The 14,315-nt window shown below is 48.9% G+C and overlaps 1 protein-coding gene and 13 non-coding genes across 14 annotated transcripts; all 14 read right to left on the bottom strand.

Moving 5' to 3' along the window:
- Nucleotides 1-32: 32 nt before the first annotated feature.
- On the bottom strand, nt 33-114 carry TRNAS-CGA (transfer RNA serine (anticodon CGA)). Its single transcript has one exon. It is a non-coding gene; the product is annotated as a tRNA-Ser (tRNA).
- An 88-nt stretch (nt 115-202) lies between these two features.
- TRNAS-CGA (transfer RNA serine (anticodon CGA)) lies at nt 203-284 on the bottom strand. The gene has a single exon. It is a non-coding gene; the product is annotated as a tRNA-Ser (tRNA).
- Nucleotides 285-370: 86 nt separating this feature from the next.
- On the bottom strand, nt 371-452 carry TRNAS-CGA (transfer RNA serine (anticodon CGA)). Its single transcript has one exon. It is a non-coding gene; the product is annotated as a tRNA-Ser (tRNA).
- Nucleotides 453-540: 88 nt separating this feature from the next.
- Nucleotides 541-622, bottom strand: TRNAS-CGA (transfer RNA serine (anticodon CGA)). The gene has a single exon. It is a non-coding gene; the product is annotated as a tRNA-Ser (tRNA).
- An 86-nt stretch (nt 623-708) lies between these two features.
- On the bottom strand, nt 709-790 carry TRNAS-CGA (transfer RNA serine (anticodon CGA)). The gene has a single exon. It is a non-coding gene; the product is annotated as a tRNA-Ser (tRNA).
- Nucleotides 791-877: 87 nt separating this feature from the next.
- Nucleotides 878-959, bottom strand: TRNAS-CGA (transfer RNA serine (anticodon CGA)). Its single transcript has one exon. It is a non-coding gene; the product is annotated as a tRNA-Ser (tRNA).
- Nucleotides 960-1,216: 257 nt separating this feature from the next.
- TRNAS-CGA (transfer RNA serine (anticodon CGA)) lies at nt 1,217-1,298 on the bottom strand. Its single transcript has one exon. It is a non-coding gene; the product is annotated as a tRNA-Ser (tRNA).
- Nucleotides 1,299-1,384: 86 nt separating this feature from the next.
- TRNAS-CGA (transfer RNA serine (anticodon CGA)) lies at nt 1,385-1,466 on the bottom strand. The gene has a single exon. It is a non-coding gene; the product is annotated as a tRNA-Ser (tRNA).
- Nucleotides 1,467-1,536: 70 nt separating this feature from the next.
- Nucleotides 1,537-12,714, bottom strand: LOC144123784 (uncharacterized). The gene is made up of 3 exons (XM_077656538.1): nt 12,640-12,714; nt 11,616-11,756; nt 1,537-2,586 (listed from the first exon to the last, which is right to left on the bottom strand). Exons 1-3 carry the CDS (start codon nt 12,712-12,714, stop codon nt 1,537-1,539), a joined length of 1,266 nt encoding a protein of 421 aa, XP_077512664.1.
- Nucleotides 6,462-6,543, bottom strand: TRNAS-CGA (transfer RNA serine (anticodon CGA)). The gene has a single exon. It is a non-coding gene; the product is annotated as a tRNA-Ser (tRNA).
- TRNAL-CAA (transfer RNA leucine (anticodon CAA)) lies at nt 6,632-6,713 on the bottom strand. Its single transcript has one exon. It is a non-coding gene; the product is annotated as a tRNA-Leu (tRNA).
- Nucleotides 7,267-7,348, bottom strand: TRNAS-CGA (transfer RNA serine (anticodon CGA)). The gene has a single exon. It is a non-coding gene; the product is annotated as a tRNA-Ser (tRNA).
- On the bottom strand, nt 7,437-7,519 carry TRNAS-CGA (transfer RNA serine (anticodon CGA)). Its single transcript has one exon. It is a non-coding gene; the product is annotated as a tRNA-Ser (tRNA).
- Nucleotides 7,608-7,689, bottom strand: TRNAS-CGA (transfer RNA serine (anticodon CGA)). The gene has a single exon. It is a non-coding gene; the product is annotated as a tRNA-Ser (tRNA).
- Nucleotides 12,715-14,315: the final 1,601 nt, after the last annotated feature.

The raw sequence follows: 14,315 nt of genomic DNA, 5'->3' as shown, positions 1-14,315 counted from the left end.
CTTATAAAAAAGTGAGCCCGGTAACCATTACACGCAGCCGACAGGATTCCAACATGTGCGGGGAGACCCCAATGGATTTCGAGTCCATCGCCTTAACCACTCGGCCACGACTGCGGATGTGCTCGGAGCAGTGCATTTGTTTTCTCCTTTTGCACCTATGACCTGTATGCTTATAAAAAAGGTGAGCCCGGTAACCAGTACACGCAGCCGACAGGATTCGAACATGTGCGGGGAGACCCCAATGGATTTCGAGTCCATCGCCTTAACCACTCTGCCACGACTGCGGATGTGCTCGGAGCAGTGCATTTGTTTTCTCCTTTTGCACCTATGACCTGTATGCTTATAAAAAAAGAGCCCGGTAACCATTACACGCAGCCGACAGGATTCCAACATGTGCGGGGAGACCCCAATGGATTTCGAGTCCATCGCCTTAACCACTCGGCCACGACTGCGGATGTGCTCGGAGCAGTGCATTTGTTTTCTCCTTTTGCACCTATGACCTGTATGCTTATAAAAAAGGTGAGCCCGGTAACCAGTACACGCAGCCGACAGGATTCGAACATGTGCGGGGAGACCCCAATGGATTTCGAGTCCATCGCCTTAACCACTCTGCCACGACTGCGGATGTGCTCGGAGCAGTGCATTTGTTTTCTCCTTTTGCACCTATGACCTGTATGCTTATAAAAAAAGAGCCCGGTAACCAGTACACGCAGCCGACAGGATTCGAACATGTGCGGGGAGACCCCAATGGATTTCGAGTCCATCGCCTTAACCACTCGGCCACGACTGCGGATGTGCTCGGAGCTGTGCATTTGTTTTCTCCTTTTGCACCTATGACCTGTATGCTTATAAAAAAGTGAGCCCGGTAACCATTACACGCAGCCGACAGGATTCCAACATGTGCGGGGAGACCCCAATGGATTTCGAGTCCATCGCCTTAACCACTCGGCCACGACTGCGGATGTGCTCGGAGCAGTGCATTTGTTTTCTCCTTTTGCACCTATGACCTGTATGCTTATAAAAAAGTGAGCCCGGTAACCATTACACGCAGCCGACAGGATTCCAACATGTGCGGGGAGACCCCAATGGATTTCGAGTCCATCTCCTTAACCACTCGGCCACGACTGCGGATGTGCTCGGAGCTGTGCATTTGTTTTCTCCTTTTGCACCTATGACCTGTATGCTCATAAAAAAGGTGAGCCCGGTAACCAGTACACGCAGCCGACAGGATTCGAACATGTGCGGGGAGACCCCAATGGATTTCGAGTCCATCGCCTTAACCACTCTGCCACGACTGCGGATGTGCTCGGAGCAGTGCATTTGTTTTCTCCTTTTGCACCTATGACCTGTATGCTTATAAAAAAAGAGCCCGGTAACCAGTACACGCAGCCGACAGGATTCGAACCTGTGCGGGGAGACCCCAATGGATTTCGAGTCTATCGCCTTAACCACTCGGCCACGACTGCTTTTTTTTTTCTTTATTACCGGTAAACAATACATAAAAATCTCTAGCCACACTTTGGCCGAGACAATGGGTTAAAACTTTTTCATGTTAATCAGTTCATCCATAACTGCCACCCAGTCCGGCGGCTGGGGTTGACTGCGGAGAACATCTCTCAGGAAAACTACACTTTCTATAAAGTTTTCTCTCACTGGTCGCACATTTGCGTCGGCGTGCCTGGCCGCCATTCTCGTTTTCCAGATGCTGTGGAGGCCCAGTAGCATAAACATGTCGTAAGGAACCTCCTCACTTTCTATAGGTAGAAACCGGATGCCATAAGGAGTTACAGGTAGTTCTTTCTTCAATGTTCTTTGCAAGATGTCCCAGTGGAAAACCGGGTCCCAGCAGTCGATAAACACATGTTCGATGGTCTCGGGTTTTTTGCAGAGTATGCAGTCGGTGGTCCAGGGCACAAAAATTCCTTTATCGTTTAGCCATGTTTTCACCGGAAGGGTACCGGTATGAAGTTTAAAGAAAAAGGATTTGACAGTCGGTCTTACCGGCATCTTCTTAACTCGCTTTAACACATCTTTGCCTGGGCCTCCGCAGCAAAAGGAACGGTATAAGGGAGCAGGTATAAATATATCTAGCAAATCTTTGTACAGTTTTTTCCTGGGTACAGCAGATAGATACTGTGTAGAAAAGTGAGCGCTCAAAGTGCGAAAGGCTGCCACAACTTCACGCAAAAAACCTGTTACAGCACGATTCGTGGCCGGGTAACTGGACACAACAAATTCCGGCAACACGTTGCCTAAGCGCACCTGCAACATTGTGCGCAACAAGGGATCGGTTTGATCACGTAGAAACAAAAATCTTGAGACAACTTGCTTCAGAAACAAATTAGAAAGACCAAGGCCGCCCCTTTTGACCGGAAGGAACAGATTAACTCGAATTGTTCGCTCCCAATTTGAGCTCCAAATAAAGACAGCAAACACTCTATGCAGCTTCTGCAGGTTTGCTCGGGTAATGAGCACGAATTGCAATATATACCAAATTCTGGCTAATAAAAATACATTGCACACACTTGCGCGCGCGAAAACAGAAAGGTCACGTCCTTTCCAGCCATCCGCTTTTCTCCTTGCACTCTGCGTTATCTCACCCCACAACTCCGTACTGCTTTTATAGTGCTCCAAGGGTACCCCCAAGTACTTCGCAGGGGCGGTCGTCCATTTCATGTTAGCAAACACGGCAGGTGTGCTGTCCCAATCACCGTGCCAAAAACCTATGCACTTATCCCAGTTAATTTCGGACCCAGTCTTTTTGCAATATTCCCCCGCAACTTTCACAACTTCTTTAACGCTTTCTTGATCCGCGCAAAAAACAGCAATATCATCAGCGTAAGCAAGCACTTTTACTTGCGCCGACAGAAGAGTGAAACCGCAGATCCCATCATTGTGCAACAGTGATAACAGAAAAGGCTCAAGGTAGATCGCAAAGAGCAAAGGCGAGAGCGGGCAACCCGGCCTGACCGAAGAACACACAGGTACAGGTTCAGTCAGCTGTTTGTTCACTATAATTCGGGTAACACAGTTGTCGTACGCCATCTGTACACCTTGTATTATCACAGAGCCGACGTTGGCATATTCTAGAATGGCGAAAAGAATGTCGTGCGACACTCGATCGAAGGCCTTTGCAAGGTCAAGCTGTATCATGGCAACTCGGCCCCCGAAGGCATCGCAGCATTCAAGAACAGTTCTAGCAATGTGCACATTTGTTCCAATGGTGCGACCTTTAATACCGCACGTTTGGTGGGGCCCTACAAGGTCCTTTATGACCTTTTGCAGTCTGTTGGCAAGAATCTTCATAAACACTTTATAGTCAACGTTGGTTAGGCTTATCGGGCGATAAGCCCCAACGGACAGAAGTTTAGCCTGGTCCTCACTCTTGGGTATTAAAACCACGTGTGCTGTTTTAAACGATGGTGGCATTTTCTTTGTCTCATAAATTTCGGTGAAGACGCAGTGGAGAGCTTGGGTGAGTTCGGCTTTGAACTTCTTATAAAATTCACTACCTAAGCCGTCAGGACCGGGAGATTTTCCGGCACTCAGCTCTTCGATTGCTCTTCCCACTTCGCTTACGCTGATTGGTACCTCCAGCCCTTGTTTTATATCGTCTCCTAGTTTTGGCATACGGGACAAGAACGTGTTTGCAAAGCCCTCTTCAAGCCGTCGCCGCCCAAGCAATTCCCGATACTGCTCAACAAACGCCAACTGAATCACTTTGCTATCATTCGTTACCTCGTTTCTGTACCTGATTTGTCTTCGTTCTGAGTCGCGTACTTCTTTTCGTCACTAAGCGAGCGTTTAGTAGGTACTTGGTCAATCCAGAGACGTTCAGCACGGGCCCGTATCATGGCAGCTGTATACTTGTCTTTTTCGATAATCTCAAGTTTACTTTTTGTATCTCTTATTTCTTTCTTATATCTTCCCGGCTGGGAACTTTCCAGGCTTACGAGCAAGTCAAGTTGGCAATGTAGTTCTTTTTCTTTAACACGTTTATCGTGGCATATGATGCTTGCCCTTTCAATCGCGTTTATTTTCACTTGTTCTTTGAAATCTTCCCACCTAATTACCCAGTTCCCAGGCTCTGCTGATAGCAATGCTTTAATGCATTCATTAACTTTAATGTCAAAGCGTTCATCCTCGAGCAATTGTGCGTTAAACTTCCACAGGTCCCACGAAAAACGAGGTTTCTTGTCTTTGTTCCCCAGGGTAAACGTAACTAAGCTGTGGTCGGTAAAAGACATGTGTTTTACCTCGTAGCTATTGCACAAAGGAATCAGATCAAGCGACACATACGCTCTGTCAAGTCTCGCGTGACTTTCACCCTGGAAGTGAGTAAAATGCGGCGCTACCGAAAGAACTTCAGCAACATCATCTAAACCATTTTCTTGCACAATCGAATTCAACAATTCCGCACTTTTGTCACGAAGGAGTCTTTTTGTAATTCTATCCTCTGCTTTACAAACGCAGTTAAAGTCGCCCAAAAGCACAATTAACCGCTCACAGCACACATATTGTTCAACGCGCTCAAAAAATTCCTTGCGCTCGTTCTCCCTGTTAGGAGCATACACGCATATGACTCTCCATAGCAAATTGCAATAAAAAAATCCACTACAACCAAACGGCCAGTTTGACACACAGTTAAATTCTGCTCGACTATCCCCAGAGAATTCCTAATAAATACAGCACAACCGCCCGATGTGCCAGAAGAATGGCACACACAAACATTGTAGCGTGCCGTAAAAGGCTGCACCATAAGGTCCGCCTGTTCCTGTCTTTCGACTTTCGTCTCCTGTACGGCTATTATGTCTAGGTCATTATCAACGAACAGCCGGCTTAGCTGGTACTGACGCTTCTTGGAAGCCAGTCTCCTGACATTAATTGTTGCAATGCGCAACGCTCTAAGAGGTGTAGAAGCCATCTAGTTTAGGTACAGGAGCCATATGGTGCATACCTCGGGACACAAGGCGACGGTGCGGGTGACTTGCCTAGTCTGAGGTGCTCGATGGGTGCGGTGCCGGTAATCCAAAGTCTCTTGCACAAGTGCCTCTTGCGTATGGACTGGAAAATCAGCCCATGCAGTCCGTTACCTAAAAAGGCCATCTCACGCCCACAGAAACCACTCACAGGGCACTCACTCCAACTAAGGCGGCGGCTTAGCCGCCGCTCGTTGATCGGCCTGTACATTCGGCCGCGGTTTCAACGTCGGTCGTCTGACACCAACAGTCTTCTGCGGCGGCTCGTCGCCTTCGCTCACTTTGGGCTCTCCATTCGCACTGTGCTCGTGCGGTCGCTTCCCTGCTTGGTTGCTGGTTGATGCATGTGACACTTCCATGCTGTCACCATGCTGGGGAACGACGGGAGCTGACGCCCCACCGCTCAAGACTTCGTCCGTTGGCGCCTTGACTTCTGCAGGCTGCGCTACCTGTTGCTGCCGCTTACTGCTGGGCTCCTCTACGCTTGTGGATATTTCCGTAGGGGGCACAGCAGGGGCCTTCTCCACGCTGTCCCCTGCCTCTGCTGCAGCGTCTTCCGCGTCAGCCTCGTCCATGACAAGTTCGGACGAAATGTCAGTGTTGACTGGGACGGCAGCACTCGCGTACGTGCGTACGCAGCTGCTTTCTTCGTGCCCGTAGCGACGACAGGCGCCGCATCGTGGAACCTTGCACTCACGACGAATGTGCCCAGTACCGTGGCAGCGCAGACACAGCGGAGCTCTGCCCGGTACAACCACGAGAGCCAGCTCACCGCCAACCCTGACTTCGTGAGGGAGGTCTTCCAGCTTCACGCCAGGGTTCATTTTCAATGAAACCAAGCGTGTCGTCGACCCCTTGCTGGCGACACCCTGGACGCGCCACCGCTCCTTGGAGACTTCGCTCACCTTGCCGTACGGAGCAAAGGCTACCCTCACGTCTTCGTCGGGCACGTTGTGCAGCAGCCAGTGCAGCTTGACGCGGACGTCCTGGTTTGCCGGGTCGATGACGAGACAGCGGCGGTCCTTGACTTTCAGGTCTCCGGCAGAAAGAATTTTCGTCACCGCCTCAGCACTCGCGAAAGTAACAGCCCATACATGGCTCATGCGATACGCCCCCAAGGCGATAACCTCGGGGAGCAGCATCAGCTGAGCCAGCGCATCCCTGAAATCTTCGACCCGATAAGGACGGGCCCGCACGTGAGCGTGCAAAAAAACTGTGTTCAACACAACACGTCCTGTAGGAAGGGTAGGCAGAATCACCTGATACTCTTCATCCGAGGCAAAAGCCCTGTTTCCGCGGCCAGACATGACCGCTGTAGCTGCTCCAACGGAGCCCGTCATCGCACGTCCGTCACGCTCGGTGGCCGGAAGTCGAATCCACTCGGCCACGACTGCGGATGTGCTCGGAGCAGTGCATTTGTTTTCTCCTTTTGCACCTATGACCTGTATGCTTATAAAAAAGTTGAGCCCGGTAACCAGTACACGCAGCCGACAGGATTCGAACATGTGCGGGGAGACCCCAATGGATTTCGAGTCCATCTCCTTAACCACTCGGCCACGACTGCGGATGTGCTCGGAGCTGTGCATTTGTTTTCTCCTTTTGCACTTATGACCTGTATGCTTATAAAAAAGGTGAGCCCGGTAACCAGTACATGCAGCCGACAGGATTCGGACATGTGCGGGGAGACCCCAATGGATTTTGAGTCCATCTCCTTAACCACTCGGCCACGACTGCTTTTTTTTTTATTGCCGACTTTGACATTCAAGACACACAAGATGAACGATAAAAACGTGTCGGCAGACCTTTGCCTGACACGGCATGTTAAAATTTTTTCTGTCTCGCCAAATCATCAAGCACATCTATCCATTTTGGCTGTTCAGGGAGGGCCTTATACGCCTCCCTAAAACGCACAACATTTTGAATGAAATGTTCCCGTACAGGTTTCACTTGTTCATCTGCATTGTTAAACTCCATTCTGGTTTTCCACAAGCTGTGAAGTCCCAGGAGCATTACTGCATCAAATGGAAAATCATCTGTTTTGTGGAAAGGTAGAAATCTTATGCCATATGCACCTAATGGTAGGTCTTTCTTTAAAGTTCTCTGAAGGACATCCCAGAAAAAAATGGGATCCCAACAGTCCAAAAACACATGTTCAATGGTTTCCGGTTTGTGGCACAGGAAATTCTCGGCCACGACTGCGGATGTGCTCGGAGCTGTGCATTTGTTTTCTCCTTTTGCACCTATGACCTGTATGCTTATAAAAAAGGTGAGCCCGGTAACAAGTACACGCAGCCGACAGGATTCGAACATGTGCGGGGAGACCCCAATGGATTTCGAGTCCATCTCCTTAACCACTCGGCCACGACTGCGGATGTGCTCGGAGCTGTGCATTGGTTTTCTCCTTTTGCACCTATGACCTGTATGCTTATAAAAAAGGTGAGCCCGGTAACCAGTACACGCAGCCGACAGGATACGAACATGTGCGGGGAGACCCCCAATGGATTTCGAGTCCATCGCCTTAACCACTCGGCCACGACTGCGGATGTGCCCGGAGCTGTGCATTTGTTTTCTCCTTTTGCACCTATGACCTCTATGCTTATAAAAAAGGTGAGCCCGGTAACCAGTACACGCAGCCGACAGGATTCGAACATGTGCGGGGAGACCCCAATGGATTTCGAGTCCATCTCCTTAACCACTCGGCCACGACTGCGGATGTGCTCGGAGCTGTCCATTTGTTTTCTCCTTTTGCACCTATGACCTGTATGCTTATAAAAAAGGTGAGCCCGGTAACCAGTACACGCAGCCGATAGGATTCGCACCTGTGCGGGGAGACCCCAATGGATTTCGATTCCATCGCCTTAACCACTCGGCCACGACTGCTTTTTTTCTTTATTTCCTGATTTTCACCACAACACAGAAGCAAAACATGAAGAAATAAATCAGGTAAGCCTTTCGCCAGCTGCCGTAAATCGGCTAAAATTGCCTTAAAGCGGCCAAATCATCAGAAACGCTAATCCAGTCAGGCGGATTGGGCTGGGCCCGAAACACTTCTCTCATATACACGACACTCTAAAATTTTCTCGCACATATCGTATTTTTACGTCTGCGTGCCGCACCTGCTTTCTCGTTCTCCACAAGCTGTGAAGGCCCAAGAGCATTATTAGGTCGTAAGGTATACCTGCTGTGTTTTCTGTTGGTAGAAACCTTATTCCATACGTATCTATGGCGGAGTTCTTTTTTTAATTGTATGCTGGAGGACGTCCCAGTGAAATATTGGGTCCCAGCAGTCTATAAAAACGTGTTCTGGGGTTTCCGGCTTCTTACACAGTAAACAATGTGTTGTCCACGGCACATATATTCCCTTTTCCTCAAGCCAAGTTTTCACAGGAAGTGTCCCTGTGTGCAATTTGAAGAAAACGGTTTTAAGAGATGGTTTAACGGGCATCTTTTTCACTCTCTTCAGAACATCATGCCCAGGACCTCTAAGGTATGGTGCGCGGTACAGGGGTATTGGCATTAGTGTGTCAACTAGGTCCTTGTATAGTTTTTTCCTAGACACCCTAGCAAGGTACTCCACCGAAATTCGCACGAGCAACAGTTGGTACGCAAGCACAACCTCGCGCAAGTACCCAGTAAGAGCACATAAAGATCCTTGAGCAGTCAACACAATGAAATCTGGGTTATGCTTCCATAGGCGAAGTTGCATGACGGTCCATATAAAGGCATGACTTTGGTCACTTAGGTACATAAATCGCGACACAACCTGGCGTATAAATAAATGTGCCAGGCCAAGGCCCCCGCTTTTCACAGGGCGCAACAAATTTCATCGAGTGGACTTCTTCCACGTTGAAACCCAAATGAAAACAGCAAACACACGGTGAATTTTTTGCACATTGACTCTCGACATGCACAAAACGATCATAACGTACCACATTTTGGAGACCAGAAAGATGTTGCAGACAGTGGCACGTGAAAAGACTGACAATTGCCTGCCCTGCCATCCATTCTCTTTTTCTTTTGCCCGATTGGTTTGCTCATTCCAGTAAGGCTCGGGTTCTCCGTAGCTGTCAAGGGGCACGCCTAAATATTTCCGTGCCACCATCGACCACTGCATTTGAGCAAAAAGCTCAGGGGTGGAATCCTAGCTTCCTTGCCAAAATCCGGAACTCTTATTCCAGTTTATTTTACTACCGGTCTAATTTTCTGCAACTGCAACGACTTCTCGGACACTGTCTTTATCGGAGCAAAACACAGCAATATCAGCGTAAGCAAGTACTTTCGTTTCTGTTGACTCTAGCCTGTAGCCGACAATCCTATTGCTATTTAAAAGCGCCAGGCAGAACGGTTCAAGATAAAGGGAAAAAAGTAGAGGCCAGAGCGGACACCCCTGCCGCACTGAAGAATGCACATGCACAGGTTCCGTGAGGTCACCGTTCACCATGACACGCGTGGTACAGTCAGCATACGTCATCTTCACGCCTTCGGCCATTATATCACCGATATTTAAGTGTTCAAGTATGCAGAAAAGTATGTCATGCGATACGCGATCGAACGCTTTCTCCAGGTCAAGCTGAATCGTGGCAATGCGGCCTGAAGAAGCATAACAGCACTTTAAGGCATTTCTAGTGACATGAATATTGGTGACAATCGTACGCACTTCGATTCCGCAGGTTTGGTGCGGTCCGACAAGTAGTTTTACAACAGTTTGCAATCGTTTCGCGAGTATTTTCATGAAAATTTTGTAATCGACGTTTGTGAGGATTATCGGACGATAACACCCCACCGATAATCCCATCTGTGGGTCATCTGTTTTTGGGATGACCACAGTGTGAGACGTGCGGTACGAAGGAAGGGCGCGCCTCGTTTCATACACTTCAGCGAATTCCTTCAGAAGGAATGGACCAATCATGCACTTATAGGCTTTGTAAAAAGCCGCGCCGAAGCCATCAGACCCGGGTGATTTTCCAACTGCCAGGTCATCGATTGCGCATTCGACCTCCCCAACAGTGATAGATTATTCGAGGCGCTCTTTAACATCATCTTCAAGCCTCGGCATCAATCGCAAAAATCTTGCTCGAAATCGTTTTTTGTTACGCTCTTGAGAGCAAACAACTCCTGAAAATACTGTTTAAAGGCTGCGTGGCATTTTTCTTTTTCATTTGTTACCTCATTATTGCACATGATCTGCTTAACTTCTTTGCTGCATGCGTGCCTTTTGTCTTCGGCTAGGGCCGGTTTTGTCGGCGCTTCGCCTGCCCAGAGCGTTTCGGCCCTCGCTCTAATCACTGCCGCTCTATACTTGTCAATGCTGATATGGTCGAGCTTGCTTTTAACTTCCCGTATTTCTTTCGTGAAGAAGCCTGGTTGATCAGATTCCAGTCCAATCAGGTACCCAAGTTCATCACATAATTCTTTTTCTTGTTTCCTTTCGTTGTACTTGGGTACAGTACTTATAACAATAGCTTTTATTTTTATTTTTTTAATTCTTCCCATTCCTTTCTGTAAGTTGACATGGCGGCCAGGAACCTTTCAATTTCCTCCGCCACGAACATTTCGAAAGTTTCGTCGTCCAGGAGTTTTGTGTTCAGTTTCCAGGTCTTCCAGTTAAAGCGTGCCTTTCTCTCCTTATTCCCTAATGCGGTTATTACAAAGAAGTGGTCACTAAAATGTACCGGCTTAACGTCGTAGCTGGTGCAGAGTGCCGCTATCTCCAAAGAAACATACACCCTATCCAGTCTAGCGTTACTTCCCCGCAGGAAGTGCGTGAACTGTGGGCGCACACCTTCTGTCATAACACTACCTAGATTCTCTAGGTTATTTTCTGACACCAGTATGTTCAACACTTCAGCACTTTTGTCACGCACAATGTAACAGTTCGCTCTGTCTTCCGCCTTGCAAACACAGTTAAAGTCCCCTAACAAAATAATCATTTTTTTTCACAGCTCAAATACATGATGACCTCTTCGTAAAAAATTTTACGCTCGCGTTCAACATTTGGAGCATAAACACATACCACACGCCAGCACTTATCAGAAAAAGGGAAATCAACAAGTAGCCGCCCGCTTAGACATACAGTGACAGGCTCTACGATTATTCCCAAATTATTTTTTATAAACAAAGCACAACCACCAGACAAACCGCTGGAGTGGCATACGCATACATCATACTGAGCTCAGAATGGTTCCACTATTTTGTCCGCTTGCTCCTCGCTTTCCAACTTTGTTTCCTGGACTGCCACCAAATCAAGTTCATTTTCAAGGAAGAGGCGGCTGAGTTGGCACTGGCTTTTCCTCGCACCCAGTCCCCGCACATTCAGTGTGGTAATCCGCAGTGGAGATTGTAGTTTAAAAGCCATCAGTTGAAGTCAGCCGCCAGAAAAAAAAATACCGGGCCCACCTCGCACTGAAGACTCGATGACAATGTGAGCATATACGTGCGTGTCCTTCCTTCTGCCATGTTTGGGGAAGAATCGATCTGTCGTCGGCACAGCACCACACACATTAATCGCAGACACAAATTCTGATACCGTGTCGTACCACCTTGCCGGATACAAGTAGGGCACTACGACGGTGGTTTAGGCACTGGTCGTGGTTCGGCCGGTATATTCGGCCACGGTGTGAACGACGGCCGCCTAACCACGGTCGCCTTTGAAGGTGGCTCCTCGGTTGAGCAGTGTTCCGTGGTCCCTTTCGCCCCTTCGGTGTCACCCCAAGGGCGCTTGGCAGTCTGGTTGCTCACGCCATCCTCGCCTACTTCTATGTTGTCGTGCTGTTGGCTCTGGGTAATCACCGGCACATTATTATCATCACTTACAGTCTCCTTTGAGCTGGCAGAATTATCCGCCCCCGAAGCCTGTGCTCTCGGCGCCTCGACTAGCTTCTCCTTCAACTCTGTGGTAGGCTCGAAAGGCGGAGCTGGCGATACGCTTTCGAGACCTTGTTCCCTGCAGTCTTCGCGTCTTCTTCGGCATCTGCTCCATCCATGAACAGCTCGGATGTATCCTCACCACTCCTACGGCATTGGCGTACGTACGTACGCACTGCTCCTCGGTGTGCCCAAAGCGGCGACAGGTGTTGCACCGCGGCACCCGGCAGTCACGGCGTATGTGGCCCTGACTGCGACAACGAAGGAACAGTGGTTGTCTGCCTGCCGCGACGACGAGTGCCAGCTCACCCGCGATGCTCATTTGATGCTGGAGGTCCTCCAGCTTGGTTCCAGCCTTCAGAATCAACGTGACGAAGCGTGTCGTTGGTCCCTTGTCGGCAATTCCTTGCACTCGCCATCACTCCTTGCTCACTTCGTGACCTTGTCATACGGAGCGAAAGCCACCCGCACAACTTCGTCTGGAACCGTGTGAAGGAGATAGTACACATTTATGCGTGTTTCTAGGTTGGCCGGATCCATGACAACGCAGCGGCGTTGCTTCAACTTCACCTCGCCAAGGCTCACCATTTTTTTAGTTGCTTCCGCATCCTTGAAGGTCGCCGCCCATACGTGACTCATTCGATACGCCCCTAGCTCAAAAAACGTCAGCGCGCATCGACTGACGCGCAAGCTTATCTCGGAAATCTTCGACTCGGTAGGGGCGAGCCTTGGTATCAGCGTGCATAAAAACAGTATTTAAAGCTAAACGACCGGTCGGCAAAGCAGGCAAAATCACCTGATATTCTCCCGTAGCAGGCACCAGGTTTCCGCGGCCGCACATGGCCGCTTCAGCCGCTCCAACGGAGCCCATGATCGCACGTCCGTCACGCTCGGTGGCCGGAAGTCGAATCCCCACTCGGCCATGACTGCGGATATGCTTGGAGCTGTGCATTTGTTTTATCCTTTTGCACCTATGACTTGTATGCTAATAAAAAAAGTGAGCCCGGCAGCTAGTGTACGCAGCCGACAGGATTCGAACCTGTACGGGGAGACCCCAATGGATTTCGAGTCGATCGGCTCAACCACTCGGTCAAGACTGCTTTTTTTATTTATTGCCGGTGAACAATACATGCGCAGAAATAAAAATCTCTAGCCATAATTTTTCCGAGACGATGGGTTAAAACATTTTCATATCAATCAGTTCATCCATAACTGCCACCCAGTCCGCCGGCTGGGGTTGACTGCGGAGAACATCTCTCAAGAAAACTGCACTTTATAGTTTATAAAGTTTTCCCTCACTGCTCGCGCATTTGCGTCTGCGTGCCTGGCCGCCATTCTCGTTTTCCAGATTCTGTGGAGGCCCAGAAGCATAAACATGTCGTAAGGAACTTCCTCACTTTCTCTAGGTAGAAACCGGATGCCATAAGGAGTTACAGGTAGTTCTTTCTTTATTGTTCTTTGCAAGATGTCCCTGTGGAAAACCGGGTCCCAGCAGTCAATAAACAGATGTTCGATGGTCTCGGGTTTTTTGCAGAGTATGCAGTCGATGGTCCATGGCACAAAAATGCCTTTATCGTTTAGCCATGTTTTCACCAGAAGGGTACCAGTATGAAGTTTAAAGAAAAATGATTTGACAATCGGTCCTACCGGCATCTTCTTAACTCGCTTTAGCACATCTTTGCCTGGGCCTCCGCAGTAAAAGGATTGGTATAAGGGAGCAGGTATAAAGATATCTAGCAAATCCTTGTACAGTTTTTTCCTGGGTACAGCACATAGATACTGTGTAGAAAAGTGAGCGCTCATGTTGCGAAAGGCTGCCACAACTTCACGCAAAAAACCTGTTACAGCACGATTCGTGGCCGGGAAACTGGACACGACGAATTCCGGCAACACGTTGCCTAAGCGCACCTGCAACATTTTGCGCAACAAAGGATCGGGTTGATTTCGTAGAAACAAAAATATTCAGACAACTTGTTTCAGAAACAAATTAGAAAGACCAAGGCCGCCCCCTTTTGACCGGAAGGAACAGATTAACTCGACTTTTTCGCTCCCAATTTGAGCTCCCAATAAAGACAGCAAACACTCTATGCAGCTTCTGCAGGTTTGCTCGGGTAATGAGCACGAACTGCAATAAATACCAAATTCTGGTTATTAAGAATACATTGCGCACACTTGCGCGCGCGAAAACAGAAAGATCCCGTCCTTTCCATCCATCCGCTTTATCCCTTGCACTCTGCGTTATCTCACCCCACAACTCTGTACTACTTTTATAGTGCTCCAAGGGTACCCCCAAGTACTTCGCAGGGGAGGCCGTCCATTTCATGTTAGCAAACATGGCAGGTGTGCTGTCCCAATCACCGTGCCAAGAACCTATGCACTTATCCCAGTTAATTTCGGACCCAGTCTTTTTGCAATATTCCCCCGCAACTTTCACAACTTTAACGCTTTCTTGATCCGCGCAAAAAACAGCAA

The sequence above is a fragment of the Amblyomma americanum genome, chromosome 3 (genome assembly GCF_052857255.1).
Source record: "Amblyomma americanum isolate KBUSLIRL-KWMA chromosome 3, ASM5285725v1, whole genome shotgun sequence".
Taxonomy (NCBI): Eukaryota; Metazoa; Arthropoda; class Arachnida; order Ixodida; family Ixodidae; genus Amblyomma; species Amblyomma americanum.
Note: the sequence above shows the minus strand (reverse complement) of the source record. Positions and strands in the feature narration are given on the sequence as shown.